Source organism: Gracilinanus agilis, chromosome 2, assembly GCF_016433145.1.
Source record: "Gracilinanus agilis isolate LMUSP501 chromosome 2, AgileGrace, whole genome shotgun sequence".
Classification (NCBI taxonomy): Eukaryota; Metazoa; Chordata; class Mammalia; order Didelphimorphia; family Didelphidae; genus Gracilinanus; species Gracilinanus agilis.
This window is the reverse complement of record NC_058131.1, coordinates 273,215,413-273,242,389: the sequence shown is the minus strand read 5'-3', so window position 1 is coordinate 273,242,389 and position 26,977 is coordinate 273,215,413. Positions and strand designations below refer to the sequence as shown.

Below are 26,977 nucleotides of genomic sequence, written 5' to 3'. Positions count from 1 at the left end.
TTTTCGCCTTCTGGTTAAGATCAGGTATTTATTCTATGACCAAGCTTGAGTTGAGATGCTCACTTAGAAATTGATTAAGTTTTTTTTTTTAATATATTTTTAAACTCTTAACTTCTGTGTATTAGTTCCTTGGTGGAAGAGTGGTAAGGGTAGGCAATGGGGGTCAAGTGACTTGCCCAAGGTCACACAGCTGGGAAGTGTCTGAGGCCAGATTTGAACCTAGGACCTCTCATCTCTAGGGCCTGGCTCTCAATCCACTGAGCTACCCAGCTGCCCAGAACTTGATTTTTTAAAAATTTCTGGGAAAACTGGAAAACAGTTTGGTAGGAACTAAGCATAGACCAACACCTCACACTGTATGCTGAGATAAGGTCAAAACAAGTACATAATTATAAGCAAATTAGGGGAGCATGGAATATCTTCCTTGTCAAATTTATGGATAAGAATTTATGACCAAACAAGAAGTAGAGAGAATTAGAAGATATAAAAATGGATAATTTTGATTATATCCAATTTAACAGTTTTGTACAAACCAAATCAATGCAACCAAGATTAAAAGGGAAGCAGGAAATTGGGGAAAATGTTTGCAACAACTTTTTCTGATAAAGGCCTCATTTCTCAAATATACAGATAAATGAATCAAGTTATAAGAATATGACTCATTTTCCAGTTAATAAATGGTCAAAGAATCTGGAAGGCAGTTTTCAGACAAAAAAAAAAAATCAAAGCTAACGTCATAAAAAATGTTCTAAATCACTAATGATTAGAGAAATGCAAATTAAAACAACTCTGAGGCACCACCTTACACTTATCAGGTTGGCCAATATGACAGAAAAGGAAAATAACAAATGTTGGAGGGGATGGGGAAAAATTGGGACGTAAATGCATTGTTGGTGGAGTTATGAACTGATCCAATCATTCTGGAGAGCAATTTGAAACTTTATCAGAAAATGTTTTGAGGGCCATAAAACTGAACATAATGCCCTTTGATCCAGAAATATCATTACTAGGTCTGTACCCCAAAGAGATCAAAGATGGTTTCAGAAAAACCTGGGATGACTTACATGAGCTAATGCAAAGTAAAATAAGCAAAACCTGGAGAATATTGTATACAGTAAGAGCAGTATTTTACAGTGGCCAACTATGAATGGCTTAGCTATACTTAGCAATACAATGACCCAAGATGATTCCAAAGGATTTATGATAAAAAAAATGCTATCCATCTCTAGAGAAAAAAATGATGAAGTCTGATCAAAGATTGAAGCATACTATTTTTACTTTCCTTATTATTCTTTGTTCTTTTGGTCTGTGTTTTCTTTTGCACTATGGCTAATATGGAAATCTTTGCATGATTACACATATATAATCTATATCAAATTGTTTGCCTTCTCAAGGAGGAAGATGGGGAAGGAGGGAGGGAAAGAAAAGTGAACTCAAATTAAAAAAAAAACAACAAATGTTAAAAGTTTTGTTTTACATGTAAATGAGAAAAAAATTAAATGAAAAGAAGAAATTTGAGCAAGCTTAAAAGACCATTTTAGGTGAAGGGGCAGACACCTGGCCTGGGAAGTGGGGAGCTGTTCATGGCTGGTGCCTTAGAAACCCTTCTAATTTGCACTTGTTGTTTTGGGAGAAAATTTTCAAAATAGCTCTCCTGTGGGAAAGCTAACTTGGGTTTGTCTGTGAATCATTAAAAGGCAAAAGTCTCTTGCTCCCTTTCCCAGCAGTGATGCTAGGTGTTAATTACAACTTTAGTGTGCTGGGTTCCACCAGGATTTGTCTCCTCAAGATGGCCCTCCAGGTCACTGTCACTCAAAGTGTCAGACCAGAAAAGAAATCTAGGTAGTGTAGAGGAGAAAACACCAGACCTGAAGTCAAGAAGAATTCAATTAAATCCTGCCACAGGTGCTTACTGCCTGTGTGACCTTGGATAAATCACCTAATCTTTTTGGGCTCAATTTCCTCATCCATAAAATGGTGATGGGGGAACCCAATGAGTTGGACTCATTGGTCTCTAAGGTCCATTTCAGCTCTCAATTTATGATCCTATGAAAGAGTAAGGAGACAAAATGGGAGTATTCTCTCCAGATTTGGGGGGAGGGGTTTGAAGTGGAAGTGAGGTGGGAGGAGGCACCTATTTCTTTGTGTGACTGCTGCACTTTAGCCTTTACTCATGTCATTTGTCATCAGTAATGTCTTCTCTTATCTCTGTTCCCCACTTACCCTATCCTGAACTCTATTGAATAAAATCCAACCTATTCTTCAAGGCTGGCTCAAACTGTGGTTTCTGATAGGGACCCTGGAAACTATCTAGCTCAACACCATTCCCTACCCCAATTGTATAGAAGAGGATGCTTGAGAAAGGAAATCATTTGCCCAAGAAAACATAGCTAGGTGCTGACAAAGACATGGAGAGAACACGGGTCTACTGTGCTGATACATTATCTGCTGTTGCCAAAAAAATGGAGAGAATCTCTGTCTGCAAAAGACAGGAAGAATTCTGGTGCCTTCAAAATATGACCCATTCCTTCTCCCATTTTTGTCCTGCTCCCTCAAGGGAATGAGGACTCAGTGCTGATTAGCTCCCAGACATCTGCCCTTCAACATCTTTGATATCCTGGGGTTTGATTTTTGGTGGGGGTATCAGTGGGGGAGGTGGTACTCCAACAAAACCCCCCCTTCTTGAAGCTCCCACCATTAAAATCATACCTTTGGAGCCTGGTCTTCAATAGGCCCCTGAGGAAATGCAAGGGCAGCTTAGCCAAGGGGACAGGAGATCTGGCCAATTCCTTCAGGGAAGGAAACTAGCTTTCATATTCTATCTGTGAAAAGAGCTCTTTATTTTAGGCAAGGTTCACCCGCCCCTCTTCTAGAATTCCCTATTTCTGTCAAAGGCCCCATCATCCTTGTAGTTATTCAGATTTAAAAACTGAGCATCATCCCCTATTTCTCACTTTCTTTCACCCCACATAAAGCAATCATTTGCCACATCATGTCACGTCTGCCTCCACAGATCTCTTTCTACCACCTGCTTTTCTCCACTCATCTTAGTTCAGGGCCTTGTCAACCTCTGTCCTGAACGAAGTATAGCATGGCAATAGCCTTCTGACGATTCTCCTTGCACAAAGACTCTCCCCTTTCCAAAGGCTCCTTTAGAGAGCAGCCAAAGTGATTTTGGAGGCAGGATGAAGCAACCAGAGTTTACTGATTGGGAAAGTAAACTCTAGGTGCTTTCTCTTGCCTCTAAAATCAGATAGGAGTTCCTCTTTTCAGCATTTAAAGCCCTTCGCAACCCATTTTTGTAGTCTAATTGTACACTGCTCTCCTTCACATAGTTTTGGTCCATCCAAACTGCTTTTCTTGCTATTTCCTCAACATAATATTCCATTCCCCTTCCCCATGCCATTGCACTAGCTGTTCCCTATGTCTGGAATGCTTTTCCTCGTCACCCCTGCCTTTTAAAATCTCTTGTAAAAGGTTACCTTCTTCACCAGTGGCAGCAAACTCAAATCGAAACAGGGGACACCAAACTGTACTTTGGATTCCTGGAAAGTCAGAGATCATATTGTCTGATAAAATGTTTTACATGACTGCACATGTACAATCTGTATCGGATTATTTAGCATTTCAGTGGGCAGAAGGGAGAGAAGGAGAGAGAACCGTGTAAAAGACGTTAAATGTTCTTTTTAGATATAATTAAAGAAAACATTTTAAAAGAGAGAAAAAAATAATAGCATTTAAAAGAAAATAAGAGAAAAGTATAGTGATAGCATAAAACATTCTCCCAAATTAAATTTTACTTATTTTCAAGTTCCTTCCTGATTAAAAAAAATTCCCTATTATCTATGTTTTATTGTGTTTTGATTTAATTTTGTTAAATATTTCCTAATTCGATTTTAATCTGGTTTGGGCAGCTCATAGGAGTATTGTGGGCCACATGTAACCTATGTATTTGACATCTCTACTCTAGACCAAGTCCTTTCCCACATCATCTTTCATTTATTTTTTCTATTTTTTAATTTAAAAATTTTTTAACATTCTTTTATTTTTATTTATTATGAATTTTATTCCCTTTGTTTATTTTGTATATCCTTGCAAGTGTGTAGGTTGATCCTTCCATTAGAAGGCTATCCCTGAGGACAAGCACAACTTCCTTTTTTTTTTAACCCATTATCTTCTTAGAATCTATAGTAAGTACTGGTTCCAACACAGAAGAGTGATAAGGGCCAGGCTGTTGGGGATTAAGTGACTTGCTCTGGGGAATATAGTTGGAAATATCTGAGGCCACATTTGAACCCAGGACCTCCTGTTTCCAGGACTTGCTCTCTATCCACTGAGCTACCCAGATGGCCCCCATTCACTGTTTGCTTTTTGCCTTTTATCTATCCATAGCACTTAGCCCAAGGCCTGGAACAGAGTAGGAGCTTAATCAGTGCTTGTTGATGGGTTCCCTCTGGCTCCCCCATTCTCTGATTCAAGGCTCTACTCTAATTCCACCTCTTCCTGGTCCCTATAGAAGAAAAGAGTTTTGCTAGGACTAATGACACTAATAATGACACTTCCAGGAAAATCATCAGTTGATGCTGATTCCTGGAAAAGGTTCCATGCTTAGATCATTTCAGATAGTCTAATAAGATGGTCAAAAAGCTTCTAGCTTTTCACAAATTGATTTTCAATCTCTCTTTCTCCCCGCTACCTCCATGCCTACCAAATATCTAATTAGCTGCAGGCTCACACACATCGACTGATGCAATCACAGTGCAGGAGGGCCTAATTATATAACCCAGCTTGTTATTAAAGAGCTTGAGAGTAAAAAAAAAAATCTTATCCCAGTCCTACCATCAACTAGTGGTGTGACCTTGAGCAAATGGGCCTCAGTTTCTCCATCTGTAAAATGAAGAGGTTGGACTAGATGATATTGAAAGGTCCTTTACACAGCATATTTTCCACAAGTAAGAATTGTACAAGAATCTGTCTAGATCACATAGAGTTCATGGACCTGGGTTGGAATCTCAGCTCTGCCACTTGCTACCTATGAGCCCTCTTTGAGACTCAGAGGGTGAGAGGGCTGACTAGATAGCTTCTGGAGTACAGTCTGGCTAAAAATCTATAATTCTTGAAATCTATCCTCAAAAATATGACATGAGATGGGGCGGCTAGGTAGCACAGTGGATAGAGCCAGGCCTAGAGTTAGGAGGTCCTGGGTTCAAATCTGACCTCAGATACTTCTTATCTGGGCAAGTTGCTTAACCCCAGTATCCTATCCCTTACTGCTCTGTCTTAGAAATAACCCTCAGAAAGAAGTAAAGAGTTTTAGGATTTCTCCTGGCCAGACCATGCCTCAGGTTTTGGGTAGGGGGACCAATGGACCCCAAATTAGAAAGGGAGCAGCCATCTGTAAAGCCAGCTCTCCTTGGTTCTGGGGTTGGGGAAGTACCTGACTCAGCTCAGGTGTTAGGGGAGCATCTGCTGAAGTTCTCAAAGAAATCCAGCAAAGTCCCATTTTAGTTCCTTTGGAGCAGCACCCTCAGCGTTGAGGAGCCGCTACAGAGCCTAGGAAAGTCTGGAGGCCAAAAGATAACCGCCAGGTGGTGGCTGTCCCCCCTTTTCTTTTCATCAGTCTGAGATTTTTTTTAACCCTTACTTTCTATCTTAGTAACAGCTCTAAAGGCTAGGCAATGGGGGTTCAGTGACTTGTCCATTATCTAATCATCCAGATTGGAACCCAGGACCTTTTCTAGGTCTTGGATTTGGCTTCTAGGCTTGGCTCTCTATTCACTGAGTCTTAGAATCAATAATAAGTATTGGTTCCAAGGAGAAGAGTGGTAACAGCTGGACAATGGGGGTTCAGCGACTTGTCCAGAATCACACAACTAGGAAGTGTCTGAGGCCAATTTGGAACCCAGGACCTTCCGTCTCCAGGTCTGGCCATTTATCTGTTGAGTCAGCTGAGCTTTTTTAAAAAAATGACAGTTTTTTAACTGTCTAGTACCCTTCTCACTCCTTTTCCTAGCTGGCATAGAAAATAATTGGGGGGAAGAGTATAGCCTCCTGCCCCCGCTTCCCCCCCAGCAAAGACCCCTTTGCTCCTCAACTATAGCTCCAATGGCGGGGAGAAGCTTGGTCAGCATTTAGAGACAAAAGAGGCAGGAGAGTTACCTTGGAAGACAAGAGCTCCCAGTCATGTACCACAAATGCTTGACCCCAACATATGCACGTAGATATACACAAAGACACGCTCCCTCTGGCTCTCTCTGCTGGAAGTCTCCTTTCCCAAGAGGCATACAGCCTCCCTATCTCCCTGTACACAACACTACTCTGCTTCCCCATCTCACACACACGTCTCCTTCTCCTGGACCATTCTCCTCCTGATCTATAGTCTCAAATCCAGACTTTCTGGCTGTTCAGACTCCCTCTAAGGCTTTGGGGCTGAGGAGGGTCCCACAGGAGTCACAGTTGCTTTTTATAAGAGAATGAAAAAGAAGGGGGGAGAGGGTTAGATCTAATAATACAGCTACCACACTGTACCCCACCGTGATCACACTTCTCTTTGGAGAGCTGGGAATATGTTAATTAAGCTTTAACACCCCTTCTTCCCAACCACAGAAGTATTTTTAGACTCCCTGCCCAGGTGGGCCTCCTCTGGCCCAGGGAGCGTCGCAAGGGAAGCTTCTGGGGCCCCCTCTAAGGTCTCTTCTCGTTCTAACAGTTCTATGTTCTTCCCTGTGGGTGGAGGGAGAGGGTGTTAAGGGTGAAGGGATTAGAGCAGTGTTCTGAAGGGTTGTATCCAATCCTGTATCCCAGATCTATAGAAGGCCAAGGCAGGTTGGGGTGCCCAGGCTGACTTTGGGACATCTGTGATGTTGGATGGGGGAAAAAAGGTCATATCTTTAGGATGATGTAACTGGTTTCCTTTGTCATCTCATGGGACTCTATTTTATGTATTTTAAAACATCATTCTGATAAAGGGTTCACAGGCTTTACTAAATTGCCAAAGGCCTCCATGCCACAAAAATGGTTAAGAGCCTCTGAACTAGTCCAATATTCTAATTTTATGTGGGGAAACAGACCAGAGAAAGGTACCAAATGTGAAACAGGAAATACATAACAAAAACAGTGACCGAACCTGGTCTTCTGACTCTAGATCGAATGCACAAGACCAGATTTCCCCACCAAGAAACAAGCACCAAAGATATGCTTTCTGCTTGAAGCAGGGAGGTACAAGAAATCCTGCCAACACAGGCGCCTCTGCCTCCTCCCTTCACAGTCTGCCTTAGATCTGTGGGGGCTGGAGGGAGCTTTCTTTCCCCAGGGGCAGGCTTGGGATCTCCTCAAAAATCTCTCCTGTTTGTTTCACTCAAGGGGCTTAGGAAAGCCCTGGATAGCAGCTGGTGGCTCCCTTCTAGCTCAAGACTAGGTGGTGCTCTCACGGGGTGCTCCCCCCAGTCCTGAGGCAGCAGCTCTGGGATAGAGCTCAGGAGAGAAGATGGGGGAGGCTGAGTGTGAGTGATGGGGGCTGCCAGCTCAGCAGGTGATTGTGTTGATGGGAAGACTTGCCTAGGAATATCTCTTAGCCTGCTGGGAGCCCCCACTCAACAAAATGCCAGTTCCAATCCCCCTCCTCTCACCACTTTCCCATCCTGACACTGGGGCTCGGATGATTCACAGCAAAAGGAGCAACAGCTTCCAACTGGGTAATTATTTCTATTACCTGGGCTCTGCTCCTATCTGGGTTTGCCTTTTTTTCCTCCTGATCCTTTGGAGTTTGCCCCCTTCTTCCCCTTCCCAACCCCAATGACCTTTCCCATCTCTTCAGAAAGGTTGCCCTCAACCACTCCATGTACTAGAGGCAGCCACAGGTGTCCACTCTCTTTAGAAGATCTCAGAGTACTGCAAAGAGCTAATAGTCCACAGTTATCTGCTGCATTCATTTTGTCCCTGCTGCACCCATTTCCCAGAAAGTTATATTTAGGGAGTACTCACAAGGGATGGTCTTGCAAGTGTACTTCACAAGTTGGAAGGAAACCTGGTGCTGTTCAAACACAACCTTCTCCCCAAACTCATCCTCTTCTCCTTGGATGGTCTTTTTATGGACTAACAAAGCCTTGTATATGAGAAGTGGGTGGCTAGATTCTCATCCAAAAAGACTGATTTGTTTTATATTGGGCTTCATGCCATCTGCTGAGACCTGGGGAGGGCACTCGGTCTATTTTTGGCGATTGCCTTTTTTGTGAATGTCTAATAGATACATAGGAAGCTTGGGACAATTGAGATGAGAATCACGTGGGTGAGGAGACATCAGAAGAGAGATTGATCTAAGTAAACTGGGCTCCATCCAAGGGGGTGGAGGGTGAGGCTGGGAGAGCCAGAGGAGAATGATGTAGGAAATAGGAAGCTGGACCCCAGCCCTGTAGGCAGCACCTCTTCTGACACTCACTGCTCCTAACCAAGGTCACAGGGAACTCAGATGAGTCTCGCATGTGTAAAAGCTGAGCACTGGTCCCATTCCTAAGGGAAAGCAAGGGACTCTGTGACGTCTTAAGAGCCCTGGAAGTTCTAACAACACTGTATGGCGCCCATCCGTATCTTCTAAGCTGTCAACCTTTATTGCCTAGCTCGCCTGACACTTTGCCACAGCTACCTTGTAACATCTTGCTCATTGAGGCATTGTTATTTAGAGGGGGAGGGGGTGTGTAGGTCTTTTTATGGGTGTAGGTCTTGTCTTCAAGGACAACAACTAGGCATTACAAAGATTCCTTTGAATCTCCTACAGCACCTCATACAGGGCTGTGTAGGCATTCAATAAATATTTGCTGAGTGAATGGGAAAAGCCATTTCCACTTTATGAGCCTCAGTTTCCTCACCTGTAAATGAGGGAATTGGACTAGATGAACTCCAAGGTCCTTTAGGATGTTAGGTGGTGCAATGAAACTAAGTGGCACAGTGGATAGAGTATCCAGCCTTAAGTCAAGAAGACTCATTTTCCTGAGCTCAAATCTAGCCTCAGACAAATACCTAGGCAAGTCACTGAACCCTATTTGTCTCAGTTTCCTTATCCATAAAATGAGCTGGTGGAGGAAATGGTCAACCACTCCAATGTCTTTGCCAAGAAAACTCCAAATAGGGTGAGAAAGAATTGGACGTGACTGAAATGATTGAATAACAAAGGTCCTTTCTAACTCTGAGGTCCAATGATTACCTCTCCACCTTCGGATTCCACCTTTCTCCATTCATCTGTCCTCACCGGATGATTTACCCTGAGTTCACCAGGATACAAACTTTGATGAAGGGATGAGGGGGCTGACACAGGAGGGATGATTGATTGACTTCAAAGTCTCCTCATCAGAGACAGTCCTGAGGGTCAGGTGCCCCCTCAGATCAGGTCATGCCCCAGAGGAAAAGTGGAATAACTAATATCTTACCGTCTGGGGGATCTGGATTTGAATGTCACTGGTGCTGTCTAAGGGTAAGCTGTTCCCCTCTTGGGGACCCTCCAGGTATTTCTGGCTTTTCATAGAGAGGGAAAAGAAGTCCTTGCCTGCCATCTTCAGCTCTACCATGTGGTGGCTGTCTCCGTTCTGGTTCTGTCATGGGAAAGAAAACAAGGAAGGAATGTTGAAGAAGGTCCTGGGAAATGGAACAAGTTTTTCTTTTCTTTTTTTTTAATCTAGGCAGCTTACTTGTTAAGAAATAATAACTACCAGTATTTGTATAAGGCATTTGAATATTTTCCAGTGCTTTAATATATGTTATCTCATGTGATCCTCATATCAGCTGGATGGGACAGGCAGGGAAAGCATTACCTCCATTTTGAAATTGAGGAAATAGGCTCAGGGGTGAAGTCCAAAGTCACATGGGCATCTCTGACTTTCCTTTGGATGGATTTTCAGATTTATGGTAGTTAAGTCCATCAGAAATGCTCCCTGAGGTCAGACTCAAGGTCTATCCAATTCAAATTCTATTGACAGGAAATTAAAGACCTTTAAGGAATCCATGGTAGTTATTCTCCATGAGTTGCCCCTTAAAAATTAAGGGTATCAGGGGCAGCTGGGTAGCTCAGTGGATTGAGAGCCAGGCCTAGAGACGGGAGGTCCTAGGTTCAAATCTGGCCTCAGACACTTCCCAGCCGTGTGACCCTGAGCAAGTCACTTTGACCCCTATTGCCTAGCCCTTACCACTCTTCTGCCTTGGAGCCAATACACAATATTGACGGTAAGGGTTTAAAAAAAAAAAAGATTAAGGGTATTTATCCTCTAATTCCTTGTACTCCTTAGTAGCTTGTTAAGTAAATAAGAAGGAATATGACTAAAAGTCCTTCAGAAGGATTAATCATGGAACTGAGCTTAATAAGGAGAGGAGTAGACCTGAGTTTGAGACCCACCTCTGACACAAACTGGCTATGCAATCCTGGGCAAGTCACTCCACTGTCAATGTCCTAGGCAACCCTTTAAGCCTGTAAGTTATATAGACTATACTAGATGGTAATGATAGAGGAAGTTTTTTCCCTATACCAGTGAAATCATAGGTCTAGTGTCTATTCTTGTCCCCTGTGGTCTGGGAACTATGGCAAAAATAATAATAATAATAATAATAAAAAGAAATACTTCCTACTCTCAAAGAGCTTACATTTTATTGGAAGGAAACAATTTTGTTGTTGTTTAGTCACTTCAATCATGTCCAACTCTTCATCACCCCATTTGGAGTTTCCTTCCTTCCTTCCGTCCGTCCGTCCATCCTTCCTTCTTTCCTTCCTTCCTATTTTTATTTCCATGGTTAAATGATTTGTGTTCTCTCCCTCCCTTTTTATCACCCCTCTTCCAGAGCTGACAAGCAATTCCCCTGGGTTATACATGTATTATTACTCAAAACTTATTTCTATATTACTTATTTTTGTAATAGAGCAATCTTTTAAAACCAAACCCCCAAATCATATACCCTTATGAACAAATGATAAATCAAATGTTATTTTTTTGCACTTCTATTTCCTCAGTTTTTCTCTAGATGTGGATAGCGTTCTTACTCCTAACTCTCTTGGGATTGTCCTGGATCACTGCATTGCTACTCATAGCAAAGTCTATCACATTTCATCATCCCATAATATTTCAGTTACTGTGTAAAATGTTCTCCTGGTTCTGCCCATTTCACTCTACAAATCAGTTCATGGAGGTCTTTCCAGTTTACATAGAAATCAAGCAGTTCATCATTCCTTATAGCACAATAATATTCCATCACTGTCATACACCACAATTTGTAAAGCCATTCCCTAATCAAGGGATGACCCCTGATTTTCCAATTTCTTGCCATAGCAAAGAGTGTGCCTATAAATATTTTTGTGCAAACTTTTTTTTTTATCTCTGGGGTACAAACCTAGTAGTGGTATTGCTGGATCAAAAGACACGTAGTCTCTTAAAGCCTGTTGGGCATAATGCATTTGGGGTTTTCTTGACAAAGATCACTGGAGTGGTTTGCCATTTCCTTCTCTACCTCATTTTACAGATGAAGAAACTGGGGCAAAGAGGGTTAAGTGATTTGCCTAGGGTCACACAGCTAGTAAGGCTTATATTCTTTTGGAAGGAGACAATCTGTACATAGAAAATTTAATACAAAATATACACAAAATAATTTCCTGGGGGAAGAGCTAAATAGGGTGCCTTCTAGACCTGGGGGAGACAGAATGTTTTGTATTTGGAATGGAAAGTAGACCAATTTGGGCAAAGAATTAGAAACTGAGGGGATGTCTATTAATTGGGGAATGACTGAACAAATTGTGGTATATATTGGTAATGGGATACTATTGTGCTATAAGAAACGATAAGCAATATGATTTCAGAAAAAGCTAGAAAGATTTGCAGAAACTGATGAAGAGTGAAATAAGCAGAACCAAGAGAACACTGTACACAGGAATAGCAATATTGTACAATGATCAACTATAAAACTGTGAAAACTTGAATATTCTCAGCAATTCAATGATCTGGGACAATTCTGAAGGACTTAATGAGAGGGAATTTTATCCACCTCCAAAGAAAGAACTGTTGGACTCAGATGGATGCAGATCAAAGCATACTATCTTTCACATTAGTTTATTTATGGTTTTATTATAGGATTTTGGTTATGTATGAGTGTGCTCTTACAACAATGACCAATATGGAAGTGTGTTTTGCATGATAATAAAATTAAAATTGAAGAAAGTAGACCAATTTGGCTGGAATATAGGGAGGAGAAAGGAGAGCAAAATGAAATAAGGGTGAAAATGTAGGTTGAAGTTAGATTGTGAAGGGCTATAAAAACCAAACAGAAGAGTCTGTATTTGCTACTAAAGTTTAGAGGAAACAAATGAAACTTTTGAGTAGGAGAGAGACATGATCAGACCTGTATCTTAGGAATATCCATTTGGCAGTTGTGTGGAGGATAGATTGGAGAGGGGAGAGAGGAGCTACAATCACTCAGTCAACAAGCATTTATTAGGCACTTAGCATATGCCCAGGCATTGTGCTGAGATGCAGAGAAATCAATTAGAAGGCTACTGCAATAGTTCAGGCAATGAAGATGGAAAGTGTGAGTCAGGATGGAGGGGTGTATGTATGTAGATATGAGATTTACTGAGGAGGAAGGATCAGTAAGACTTGGCAGCTGATCTAGTTAGGGGTAGAAAGTGATGGCAATTCCAAGGCTGCAAATCTGGGTGACAGAAGGATGGCGATGCCTTCAACAGAAATAAGGAAGTTAGAATGAAAAAGAAAATAGTGAAGACAGAGTATAGACAAGTTGTAAGTCTGTGGAGAAAAAGTACTATTATGGAAACAAATGAGGTGATAACATGCCTTTTTTTTTTTTTTAAATCCTTACCTTCTTTCTTAAAATCAATAATAAGTATCAGTTCCAAGGCAGAAGAGTAGTAAGGGCTAGGCAACTGAAGTTAAGAGATGTGCCCAGCTAGGAAGAGTCTGAGGCCATATTTGTACCCATGTCCTCCCAAGACCAGGCCTGGCACTCTAACCACTGAGCTACTTAGGTGCCCCAGTGGCAACACACTTTGAAAGACAAGTGATAGCAATAACCATGCAAAATTGCTAGGGGCTGAATGTTTAAGTGGAGTAAACTCACTACAAAATACTATGTTCTGATGACTCTGAAAAACAGAAAATGGTTTATTTGGTTGGTCTAGGATCTGCCTGTAAGCTCAAGTCAAAGCTAATGGAACTAAGGGGGAACGATCCCCTTAAGAAGTTTCTTCCTTTGGGCTGGGCCAGTTTGGACCTCAGGCACTTGTCTACAAATGGAAATATTTCTCTGTATGGATTGTAGAAAATATGCAAAACATTCTGCAACCAGAAATAAAACCCAGTATGTAACATGTAGTTTTGGTTTCTTATTCTAATTAGTTTGTTGAATGAATGAAATTTTTTTCTTTTTGATCTACATAACACTAAATATAATATAATGCCTGCCTGAATTTTTCACTTTTCAACTTTGATGTGATTGTTGCAGACATAGTCCAAGAAGGGGAAAGAGAAGGCAAGTGATTTTTATGTTTCCTTGAAATGACTTAAAAACAAACTCTTATTTTCAGTCTTAGAATCAATACTGTGGATTGGTTCCAAGGCAGAAGAACGGTAAGGGCTAGGCAATGGGGGTTGAGTGACTTGCCCAAGTTCACAGAGCTAGGAAGGATCTGAGGTTATATTTTGAACCCAGGACCTCCTGTCTCTAGGCCTGGCTCTCAATCCACTGACAGACTCACCTAGCTGCTTCCTCCATGATTTCTTTTAAAAATGAACAAAAAGGGAAAAAGCCACTAGGGCAAACCAAGCTTTGGTCAATGGTGATATTTTCTAATGTATGTATCCAAATGCCCTTTCTCTCCTGCCTTGAAGTTCTTTCATAAGGGGGTTGGGATAGGGAAAATGCAATGAAGTGGGACCAATAGGCAAAATAAATTCAAATTGTTTTTTTTCGTAGAGGAAACATCTTGGGTGTCAGGCTTAAGAACAGGGACAGATGGACTTCTTTTAAGTAGCTCTGTTTGACCTCCCTTCGGTCCAACTTAGAGCGATAAAAGGTCCACATTTATCATCTAGAGCTAAAAGGGGAGAAACATTAATGCAGAGATGGTACAAACAAAAAGGGTCATTTTTACTGCTCTGTAAACAGTTCTTTGGGCTTTCAGGGGCTTAGTGCTTTTTTTTCCAGAGTTCTCAGCAGTTCCCTGCTCCCTGGAAACCCTCTCTCTTTAATCCTGTTGGTGATGGTGATATCTGCTAATTGCGGACTTCAGATGAATGAGATAGGTCAATAAGCCACTCCACTGATGTTTAAATCTCCTCAACCCAGTGATTCTAAAGTGTCTCTTGTCATGATCTCCCCTCTCCCTAACTATAAATACACACACACACATACACACACACACACACACACACACACACACCATTTTCCTTGCTCAACCCAAGCATGCTTACCTTTTCCAGTGGGAACTTCAGCAAATCCAGGCTCTCTACGCTGTGCCTCTGGATCCTCTTAGGCCTGGCCCCTGGAAGACAAGGGGACTCACAGTCAATACATAGGTGCTAGCGTCTTGGGCAGCAGAAATGTCCCCAACCTGGGCTATTTGGGGTAATCAAATTTTGTTTTTGAGTTGGAGTTAAGCAGAAAACCTTTTCAGCCCTTGTTAACAAGCTTCTCCAGTCCAATGACCAATCATTACTTCCTTGTGTTTCCTAATGGTTTTGACTAGCCCTAAATGGATTTTTCCCATTTGGGCAGAGCCCTAAGGATTCTACCAGGCTCGGGATCATGGTTCTGAACATTAGTGATTCTCACAAAGAGGCCTGGGGTGGGAGAATACATAGGAGATTGGGCTAAACCTGCTAAGTTTTTTTTTTTAAAATTTTTTTTAAACCCTTAACTTCTGTGTATTGACTTATAGGTGGAAGATTGGTAAGGGTAGGCAATAGGGGTCAAGTGACTTGCCCAGGGTCACACAGCTGGGAAGTGTCTGAGGCTGGATTTGAACCTAGGACCTCCTGTCTCTAGGCCTGGCTCTCAATCCACTGAGCTACCCAGCTGCCCATGCTAAGTTATTTTTAAAATAAATCTCTGATATTAGCTTTGATATCTCATTTTCTTTTTTTTTTCTTCTTAGAAATGAAATGCAGAAAATTTTTTTTATATTGTTTGAATAGCGGAAAACTATAGATCTAGACCTGGATGGGGATCCCTTAGAGACTATACAATTGAATTCCCTCATTTTAGAGAGGAGAAAACTGAGGCCCAGAAAAAATAACTGGTTAATCAAGATTTTACTCTATGTGGTTATGACTATATTGTACTCTTAGGGCGCATGTCTGAGAGATGCCTTTGATGAGTTCGAATCACTTAGACCAGATGAACCACATCCTTGGGCTTTGAAAGAGCTGGCAGATGGGTCTGCTGAACCACTGTGGGTAACAGTTAAAAGATCATGGAAGGGGCAGCTAGGTGGCATAGTAGATAGAATTGCCAGGCCTGCAGTTGGGAGGATCTATGTTCAAATGTGGCCTCAAGACACTTCTGAGCTGTGTGACTCTGGGCAAGTCATTTAATCTCATTTGCTTAGCCCTTGCCTTTCATTCTTAAGACAGAAAGTAAGAATTCTTTTAAAAATCATGGAAAATAGTAGAGGTACCACAAAATTGAAGAAGGGTAAATATTGTCCTAATTTTCAAAAAAGAAAAGAGATTGGGGGCTAGGATAGCTATATTGAAGTATTTGAAGGCCTACCATGTGGAGGGACTAGACTTATTCTGTTTGGCTCCAGGGGACAGAGCTAAGAGTAATGGGGACCCTTGGAAAAGTTGCAAAGAGGCAAAATTTGGCTCATCAGATAAAATATCCCCATGATTAGAGATGGCTCACAGTGGAACAGGCCATTTCAAGGAATGGTGGGTCAAGAGTGTAAGCTCTATGGGGGCAACTAGGTGACTCAGTGGATAGAGAACCAGGCCTAGAGATAGGAAGTCCTGAGTTCAAATGTGGATTCACAACCCCAACTGTCTAGCTCTTACTGCTCTTCTGCCTTGGAATTAATATTAAGAATTCCTTATTATATGGAAGATAAAGGTTTAAAAAAGAAAACACTTACTTGAAGGGGAGATGGGTAGGAAAGTATATACGAAAAGACTAAACTGAAGCCAGGACATAAACTTGTGAATTATTAATTTTTGTTGTTGTTGTTGTGACTGTTCTTGTATTAGCATTGTACATTTATCCAATTAATTTTTACTTATCTCTGCTAAGGCAATGGAGATGTGATACAGATAATGGAAAACATATGCATTTTAAAAATGCATTCTGGAGTGAATTCTATGAGGGCTCGTGCATGTGGACAGATTTACTTTTCTTAACCAGCTTGGCTCCATCTAATATTCCAAGGAGTATGAGTCCCCTAGGCTCATATTAGCTTGTTTTGGAGTGGGAAGGGAAGTAGGGAAACTGATCTAAGAATGACCGTTTGTAGTAGATGATACACAAGGCAATGACTTCATTGCTTTATGGGACTTCGCCATTGACTTCATTCAGTGTTCCCTAGGGCAGGGGTCATTCTGGCCATTGGAAAAACTAAGACGTTAAAACACAAGATGATTTAGTGATTTACCCATGGTTAAACCTTAAGACTTAACATGGTGGTGGGAAAGAGAGTTAGAATATAACCTTAGGCCTTCTCAACTGCCCCTCCTGCATATCACCAGTAGACTCCTCATTGCCTTCCTACAGAACATCAAACATCTCTGTGCTTCATGGATGGTCACCTACCTCAGGCAAGGAGGGGAAGTACATTTTTTTTTTAAAATTTCTGAAGCTGGAAGGAAGGATAAATGATTTTCTAAGGTGAAGTGACATGTGAAAGGTTGAAGACAAAGGTATTTGGCTGGATTATGGGTCCACAATAGGGATCCTATTCTGGTCTCCAGGAGGGACCTCCACCCCTACTCTTAGGGTGAAGCTAATTGACTGCACCCTGGAGGAACATAACCAGAATGACGTGCTTCTTCAGCCACAATCACTCCCAGTCCCCCAAGGATGCCCTAGGATCTGATGACTTCTCCAACTCTGAAGAGTCCCCCCCCCCCCTTTGCTGTGGATGAAAAGAGAGTCACTCTCTCCAAAGAAGTATTCCTCTGCTTAGAGGATTGTGGGTTTAAGGTCATCCTTTGGCTCTGTTTTCCAGCTAGAGCCAAATCCAGGTTTAGGATCTAGTAAAGGTCCAGAGAGGGTGGTTGTGTCACACAGGGGACTTTCCATTTGTTTCTAGGCCCACAAGATGACAGGGTCTGATATGTAGTCCCTGTGAAAGCTAAAAAGGAGAAAGGAACAGCCTGTGCTTTAAAAACACCATCGCTCACCCTTCACACTGAGGCCATAAATCTCTTTGGCAGCTTGCCTGGGATAGAAGTGTGGAGATAACGTCTGGTGTAACCTTGGAGCTGTGGGAGGGAAGCCTGTGTCTGGTATCCCTTAGGTGCCGTAGGCGTGTGGCACCTGAACGTCCTGGGCGACCATCCAGGAACCAGGGCAGAACAGGGAGGGGAACTGGATTCCAAATGACTTAGGGTCCAGCCTCGGCTTAGCATTCAAGGCCTTCCAGAGTGTGGCGCCCAGTGACAGTTCTCTGAGACTAGCCCTCATGCTTTCCACTTTCAGTGCCTAGCTCAAGGCCCATTCTCTTCAAAGACTTCCCCCATTACCTCAGGCCTTGGTATTCTTTCCTCATCTGCAACATTCACAGTATCATTCCCTTGGCATTGATTAGACTTCCTTGGACTATTAGTAGTTTTTCCTTAGTGAGTTATTTTATCTACCCCACTAAACGATGAGTACCCTGAGAACAGATCTCTTATAGTTCTTTTTTTATCCTTTCCTAGTACTTAATAAATGGTTGTCGAATTGAAAATAAGTGTTCATTAAATGTCTATAAATTGTGGAGAGGGAAGAGAGTCTTTAATTTTGGAAGCTCCTACCTATAGCTGATCTCTGACCAAATGAGCAGGCTAAAGGACGATCCCCCTCCCACTCCTAGGTAGGTGGCAAGAAGCTAAAAAAAGGCCTTCCGATTTCTTGGTTTTGTTTGAGTTGAAAATGGTTTGGCTAAGCTGGGGCCATTTGCTCTTTAGCAAAAAGCTAAGTTTTAGTAGTCAATTCTCCATTTTTGCAGGCTCCGTTAAAGGAACCATGGGAAATATTTAATCTCCAGCTGGCAGTTCACCGATAAACATTTTCATTGATTCGCCATCCTACCCTTCTGGGATGGGGGACTGACAATTCAAGGTTCTGGATGTTGCCTGAGTCCTTTTTAAAAGGCTAGGTTTTAGGATGGAGACAGGAGTTCTCAGTATCTCCTTTTCAATGGGGACTGTCTATTCTAAGGGGAACCGAAAGTCCAGAAAGGGAAGTAATTTGTTCCACAAAAGAGTGTTGAGTCTGGGTGGGAACTATAATTCCAACCGATTATCCACACTTCCCTGGGGCCCAACATGTCCTAGGCACAATATGATTTAGTTTATTTTGAGGGAGATCTAGATTGTCATCTTGGCTTTGTCACTAACTAGGTGACCTTGGGCTAGGAACTTCCCCATCTGGTCTTCAGCTTCCCCATTAGTAAAGCGAGAGGCTGGACTAACGCAGTTCTTAACCTTATTTTGGTTTGTGTGATGAACCCTGCTGACATTCTGGTGAAGCCTGTGAAAATGAATAAAATGATCTCTGTAGGACAAAGGAAACCTACTATATTGAAATTAGGTTATCAAAATATTTTTAAAAAGCAAGTTCATTTCATGAAAATATTCATAAAAAATAAGTGCCTAAGGAGCATAGTACATAGAAGGCCAGGTCTAGAGTCTGAAGGATCTGGGTTCAAATCTGACCTCAGGCATTTCCTGGCTAAGTGATTCTGGACCCTTAGCCCCACTTGCCTAGCCCTTAATACTCTTCTGTCTTAGAATTGAGACTAGATTTAAAAGGTTTAAAAAACAAACGAGCATCTTCACTGACCCCAGATTAAGAACCCTTGGACTCTAAATATTTGAGGGCAGGTGAGAGATTCTATAATTTTTGAATTTCTGATGTGACAACATAAAAAAATCTAATAAAATAAATATATCAGACCACATCCCATTAGTCAGAATGAATATAGACAGGCTAAAAATGCTATAGGGAAGGTACCTTGCTGGTAAGATGGTCAAGCAGAACTTCATAGACAAGGTTGGATTTGAGCTAGAGTTAATGACCTCACACCAGGGGATATGTTTTACTCTCTCAGGTAAAACAACTCCCAAACCCGCTTAAAATGATTGTGTATCCTTTAAAATTTTTATTTAATTTTTTATAATAAATTTTATTGATAGATTATTTGTATATTATCTATAATTTCCAAAACAGCCCTCCTTTTATCTCCTCTCACAGATCCTTAAAATGAGTATATAGCCTTAAGAAGGACCAGATCAAATTGTTTACCATTTCTAAGTGGGGGGAGGGAAGGGAGAGATGGAGATGGTTTGGATCTTATAATTTTGGAAAATGTTATATTGAAAATTATTACTATGTGTAATTGGAAAAATGAAATATCTTTGAATTAAAAAAAGAAGGCGCTTGATATTACAAATGGTAATATTTGGGATTATGGTTTGCTAATAAGTCATCAGCTCATGCATGTGGGTGGTCACTGTCTCCTAGGTGGCACAGCGGAGAGAATGCTGGGTCTAGAGTCAGGAAGAACTGAATTCAAGTCCTACTTCAGTCACTTATTGACTGATTCTGGGCAAGTCACTTCAGTTTTCTATGCCTCTTCTTCCTCATCTATATGAAATGGGTGTGATAATAATAGCACTTACCACACTGGGTTGTGGACATCCAACAGACAATATTTGTAAAGTGCTTTAGTATAAAGATGTTTGTCTTAAATTTTTTTTTCATCATACTAAGATATTTTAATGTTGGATATGGTCCATAGCAATAGACATTACTGACAGAAACAAGAGCTCTTTGGGCAATTCGCAGGCATTTTTAAGAGTGCAAAAGGATCCCGAGACCACAAATTTGAGAGCCATTGATCAAATCCAGTCATATTCTACAGATGAACACCAGAACTGAAATGACTTGCCTAGTTATAACACTTGTTTATAGCAGACCTTGGAATAGAATCCAGGAATAGAAAACAGACCTTTTCCTCCCAGTCCAATGCTCTTTCCATGACATCAAGCTGGTCAATGCTCTCTGGGACGTAGGTCTTACTGATGAGATAGCTCAGCATTTAACTAGCCCCTACTAGATGTATGGGCAGCTAGGTAGCAGGACTGGAATCAGGAAGATCTGGGTTCAAATCTGGCCTCACTAGCTATGTGACCCTGGGCAGGTCACTTAACTCTGCCTCAGTATCCTCATCTGTAAAATGAACTGGAGAAGGAAAAGGTAAACCGCTCTGGTATCTTTGCCAAGGAGACCCCCAAAAAGGGGTGACAGAATCAGACACAAATGAATATGACAAGACAACAAACTAGGTTTATAGCCCAGCTAAGGAAGGGCCAAGGGGAATAATGTAAAGATGACTAAGGCCTGGTCCCTGTCCTCAGGAAATCATCTCTGGCTGAGGTTTGGGGTTGATTGAAGAGGGTGCCTGTCACCTCTAGGGGTACGAATGCTGGCCTGGCAGGCAAACACTGCCATTTCTCCAGCTTCCAGTCCCTTGGGTCACATCCCAGATTCCTTTTTCTCAAATACTAGATAATGAAATTGCCTGAGATGGAAATGAATTGGTTTTTTAAAAGGACATCTTGCCAAGTTCTGAGGAGAGATGAAAGGCCCCCAAAGATACTGTCTGCAGTGCAGGATGGCCCTGACCCAACTAGTGGGCAGCCAACTTTTGTGTTAAAATAACCACAGTGTCCTAGGCACAGGATTTGCTGAGCTGAGGTACACTCGGGTGAGAGGAGGGAGGGGGGAGAAGAAGGGCTATGGGGTGGGGTGCAAATTGGCTACACAGCAATAAAGTGCCTTAGAGTAAACTGGGGGCTAGTAAAAGAAGAGGCCCAACTACGGCACACTCTAATCATTTCTAAATATCCCACAAGCTCGGTTAAGTGACCTGGGTTCTTTTTAAAAACCCACTTTCCTGCTTTCTTGCAGATGGGGGGAGGGGGCTCTGAGTATAGAATACTGCAAAAATATTGTCACACTTTTTATTTGTTGGTTTGTTTTGAAAAACTGCTCCCTCCCCCACACTTGCCTCTTTCTTCTAAATCTGTGTTAAAAGAAACGGCTTCCTGGGGAGAGAGGTATTCAGAAATGGAGGTGATGTTTCAAAAGCAGAGATGTCCATAAAAAAGATTTTTTTAAAAGTGTCCCCTTCCCCATTTTCCAAATTGTCATATGTGGGGAATTTAGGCATTTGTTATCTAACCTCCCCCCCTTTTTTCCAACTTGGCTTTGGTTTGGAGAGACAGAGAAAGGCAGCCTTTATTTGCTTAGGGCACTGGCAACACCCTAGTCCTGCCAGACCTAAAACGGGAGGGAAAGAGGCCAATTAAATGCTCTAGGATTTCTAATCATTAAGGAGTGGTTAATTACACTTCTCCCTGCTTTTCTTGGGTCTGTAATAGCATTAGGTTAAGGCAATTAATCTCTGTTCTTCCTGAAAGCCTCCTGCTGGTAATTTCATATGGGTAATCACCAGAAATTACCCGGGCCATTCAGACTATACACCTTGATGGTGCTATTATCTTGGGGATGGGTTTAATCTTTGCCACTGAGTTTTCTCTTTCCCCTTGCCTATACTAGAGCTCATTTCCCATTATGGAAGATGCTCTTTGGGACCAGGTAGCCTCTCAATTATCTATGGATAGATTATCCACTCAAACCTAATACTGAGAACATTCAGTCCCATCTGTTGGGATGACTTCTCCCAGCCCTAGATTCATTTCTAGGTCATCTCCTTTGGTCATCAGCAAGCATATAAACAAACTCCTATGAACCTTAGTCTAAACCAGAGTCAAAAAAGATAAGTCTGATACACATTTAAAAAAGAAATCGTATGACGCTTTAAAAAATCAAATACAGAATTGCTTGTGGGTGACAGAGGCGGTGGAGGTAAATTATCTGAATGACTGTGCCTCCCCACCCTGGATGTCTCCTACTTCTTCGATCTTCTGCTATCTCCTATCTTCCTACTCTGGGGGAGTCTCAGAGTATAGCCAAGAGTGGTTTCCCGACACTGCCCTTTACTTACCACACCCGGTGAAAATCTTTCTCCATTTCCCTCCCTGTCTTGGTGGAGGGGCTTTCTCCCAGTCATCGCCTAAGGACCTGGGAATTGGACTCGATTCCCCCACCTCTTCTGCAAGACTGTTGGTTCTGGACAGGGCCTCCCAAATTACTTGATCCTCCACCATGAAGATGGGTCTTCTTAGGCTCCCATTGGGGCTGGGGTAGATGTGGAGATCGAAGGACTGAGGTTGACTATTGGAAAACTCTGTCTATGTGTCTCTAGGCTGGTTCTGTTCCCGCCCTCCGTGTTTGGTGGCCAGGCAGTGGCCGATGGGCGGAAAACCTCTAGGGCAAGTCTAAATGTACTCTCTGTCTCGGGGAGTTTGCTGAGGTGTTTTGAATCTAGAAAGTTCAAACTTTCCTGCAGAGGATTGGCTGAGCTTCCCTCTGACTGCCTGCATTCAGAGTGTATTTATGAGGCTCTTTCTGCTTCCTGTCCCTCCCCTTAATAAATAGCCTAAGGTGTTTGGGAGTTTGTAGTCCTTTTACCTGGGACAGCACACTGGTCACCAGCAAGCTTGAGGGCCAAATAGCCTTCTTAATGGTTTCCATTTTATGATTTTGAATTGTTCAGAGCTGTTTGCCTGTCTGCTGTTTCAGCAAGGGGAAAGAAAAGCAAAGGAAAAAGGAAAAAAAGAAGAAAAGAAAAAGGAAAGGAAAGGAAAGGAAAGGAAAGGAAAGGAAAGGAAAGGAAAGGAAAGGAAAGGAAAGGAAAGGAAAGGAAAGGAAAGGAAAAAGGAAAGGGAAGGGAAGGGAAGGGGGAAAGGAGAAAAGGGAAAGAGGAAAGGGAAAAGGGAAAAGGGGAAAGGAACTAGAACTTTAGGCCTCACTTGAAGCTTTGGATAATTTTTAAAGTCTGTCACCCAAGTAGTGCTAATGCTTGAGGAACTTGTTCAGTGGAGATGGAATGGGCTGGAATTTAAACTTGCTTCAGAGTTGAATTAATTTCTGGGTGACTGAGCCATAGCAGGCCACTAAAGGAAACTAGGGTTGATTGGTGTCCCTACCCTATAAGAGGTCATGTCTTCTCTCAAACTTCTGCACCATACTCCCCATAAAAGGCAGGATCTTGGACCTTATCCTAGGCAGCATCTCTAGTGAGCTTATAGAAGGAACTTGCCCAAGGGTGCCCCCCCTCCTCTAGCCCCCCACCCAGAATGGGACACCGGACAAGGCAGAAAGTCTGTTTCATGGAGTTAATAGAAGGTTAGCCTTGAGAGATGGAATGATAGGCAAGGTCCAGTAGTAGCTTGTTCAAAGGAAACTGGCCCTTCTTTCCCAGTCCTGATCATATGAATTCACTCTGCAGCTGTAGACCATGTCTTGACCTCAGCCCTTACCACCACCAGGTATTTTACAGATGCCACTACTCTCAAGTGTTGTTATTCAGTCGCTTTTCTGTTAGGTCTGACTCTTCCTGACCCCCATTTAGGGTTTTCTTGGCAAAGATACTGGAGTGAATTGCCATTTCCTTCTCTAGCTCATTTTACAGATGAGGAAACTGAGGCAAATGGGGTTAAATGACTTGTCCAGAGTCACACAACTAGTAAGTGTCTGAAGCCAGATTTGGACTCAGGAAGATGAGTCTTTCTGACTCTATGTCTGACACTCTATAGACTGTGCCATGTAGCTGCCCTCAAGTAGGACTGGACTAAATTGTGTTTGGCTCAGGACAGCCCCCTCCCACTGTAGCAAAAGCTACTTAAATGAGGATACATCCAGTTGATGGGATGGGACTGCTCAGAATGTATGAAGATGGTTCCATTTCATTATTTTTGTTTTCTATCAAAAAGTTTATTGTATAGCCCAGAGCCCTGGGCCTTCTTTCAGGAACTTTCTAAAAGTCGCCAATAACAAGTGTAATATTTCTTCTTCAGAGGCCCCAGCTGGGTCCTGAAATAGCACCTTTTACATTATCAGGGAAGCCTTTAGGAACTTCAGGAAAGGGGTTTTGGCAAATTGGGTTCTTTCCTAGCCTCTCCCTTCTTTCCCCTGATTCATACTTTCTGTGCTAGTTTGCAAGGCAAGTTTAGGGCTTTCAGGATGTCTAGGCCCCAGATTTCTTCTAATCTCTTCTCCCTGAAAAAGACTTAAGACTTAGCTGGAGAGCTCTTCTTGAAGAAGCATTTGTTTTATTTTTGAAATCTCGTGTATTTTAGTTTATGCACTTATAAATATATGCATATATATAAATATATGCACTTTGAGAAGTGGCCAAGCCACAAGAACTCTTCTTCTTTTTAACCCTTTCATTCTGTCTTAGACTCAGTACTAAGTATCTGTTCTAAGGCAGAAGATTGGTAAGGGCTAGGCAACTGAAGGTAAGTGACTTGCCCAGGGTCACCCAGCTAGGAAATATCTGAGGCCAGATTTGAACCCAGGACCTCTTGTCTCCAGGCCTGGCATTTTATCCACTGAGTAGCCCAGCTGCCCTGTCTTCCTTTTTTTGTGTCCCCACTGTGGCTACCTGGTGAAGCCTACCGACCCTTTTGGAAAATAATATTTATAAATAGATAAAATAAAATATATGAGCTTTCAAAAGAAACCAATTATTTGAATAGTTCCTGAATGATAAAAAAAAAAGCAAGTTAAGATTAATAACTTCAAACTAGAAGGTATTCTTTATCCTTCACCTGAGCCAGAGGTGAAAGTCTCCTGAGATTTCATCTTCTCTCAGCACCCTTTGGTAACTAGAGATGGAGAGAGAGAGATGGGGCTGGAGGTGATTGGTGGAAAGTGAGCAGCAGGACAAATGGCCAGGAGGACCCTCTCTTTTGGGTTTATTTCAAGGAGGCCAAAATAGAGAGGGCCCAAGTCCCAGCTATTTCTGTCCTATACTGGCTGCCCTGGGTGCTGTGTGGGCACCTTAAGCCCTACTTCTGGTGGATTGCCAGCCCCTTTAAGATGCTCCAGAGAGGGTACAGAGTCACTTTCTCAGGAGGGCAAGTCAGGGCTGTTTCAGTGAGAAGGACTTCTGCTCCCTACTCAGTCCTTCCTCCTTTGCATCACTTCCTAACAAATCCACCCCACCCTCTTTTCCTTCCTACCTGAATTAGGGATTCCAGTGGGCAAGGGGGTGGGCATATATTAGGGGTTACACAATTATGGCATTTTCAATTGTACCCCAGATGGGCTACTTCTTGGAGGAAAATGAAGAAAAGTGTCCCCTTCCCATAAGACAAAGGACATTGGTCACCAGTTCTTGGGTAACCCTATAAATGTAGAACAGACAAACCTTTCTAGAAGTTTTCGAGGGCCTGGAACACACAGACAGACATACAGACCTACACACACACACACACACACACACACACACACACACACACACACACAGCCCTCTCCCNACACACACACACACACACACACACACACACACACACACACACACACACACACACTGCCCTCTCCCAAGGAAGGAATTCTTGTACTGGTTAATATTGAAAGGGTTCTCTGTCTAGTCAAAGGAACTGTATGAGGCTGCCGGAGGGAAAATCAGATTGCTGTTCCTCTCATCCCACTCAACCACCCCCATACTGGCTCTGAATCATTGCAGGCAGGAGAGGGCACCAGGCAAGGGAAGGCACAGGACTGCGTGTCCCCTAGGGAAGGCAGGAAGGCATCCGCCCCAGGGGATACCCATTGAGTGAGTCCTATCCATGTAGTTGGTAGATGTCACAGCCTGCGCCCTGGGCACAAGATCCCCTGGGGATGTATTGGGTCAGCTCTCAGGAAGACATTCAGTCCCTCCATCTGAGTTTGATAAGATGGCCAGAACAGGCCTGACTACCCACAAAAAGTTAATAGGAGATAGCAAACCTAGCACCAACAAAGTCTTGGAAAGATGAACAGCACTACCTTGATCTTCCAAGACAGTGCTGAGGATTCCTGACTCCTAGAGCTCTTCCCTGCCATCCAACAGTATCCTAGGGCAAGCTTAGGCCTTAGCCCTAGCCCCAGCACTATTCTGAGATCTTTTAGAACTGCCTCCCCATGGTCTAGGTGACAAGACCTTCAATTTGCTCTCTTCCAACCACTATTAACACTGTGGGAGGGACTGATGCTTCCCAGGGAGACACCAGCCTCTTTCCAAATATGTGATGAAATAATTTCTATTGACTCTGGATCTCGACTGCTGGAAATAGTTTGTCTTCCTAGGCAGTGATATAGACTCTAAGGAGGACTTTTGGAGGCTGTTTCCATAGAAAGGCAATATTCCCTCTCTCCCTAATCTGTTGTAGCCACTCAGGAGCCACTGACAGAGAGTAATACAGAACTAGAGTAAAATACTGAAGGATGGGGATAGTCGCTTTATCTCCTAGTACATACCAGCATTAAAAAAAAATCTTCCAATTTCCTCTTTTCCTTTTGGTCTGAGAAGAAAAATGATTCTAGAGTGACATAAGAATCCCTGTGGGAGCCACCTGGTGACAGACCTTTTGTTTTCCACAAGGATAGGCACCATTCCTTCATCTTGCTTCTGGCAAGCTTCTCTGTGGCTGCTCCAAGACCTACAGACCTGCAGTGACATTGGCCAGGAGGACACTGGCCATCTCTCTGGTGCCAGTCCTGGTAGTTGATTAATATTATCAATAGGACTGAGCAGGGCTCCTTTCCTCACCCTGAAAGGCACAGGAAACTATGTCTCTCTCAGGGACCAGATCAACCCAAATGAAATGAGATACATATA

At 42.5% G+C, this 26,977-nt stretch overlaps 1 protein-coding gene across 1 annotated transcript in view; it reads right to left on the bottom strand.

Annotated features, from left to right (window-relative positions):
* Window positions 1-26,977, bottom strand: part of GPSM1 (G protein signaling modulator 1) — a 95,799-nt gene that overhangs the window by 29,625 nt on the left and 39,197 nt on the right. The window contains exons 10-11 of the mRNA XM_044659678.1: window positions 14,457-14,527; window positions 9,423-9,584 (exon numbers count right to left, since the gene is read on the bottom strand). Coding sequence (XP_044515613.1) covers window positions 9,423-9,584; window positions 14,457-14,527 — 233 coding nt within the window. The remainder of the gene's footprint in view (window positions 1-9,422; window positions 9,585-14,456; window positions 14,528-26,977) is intronic.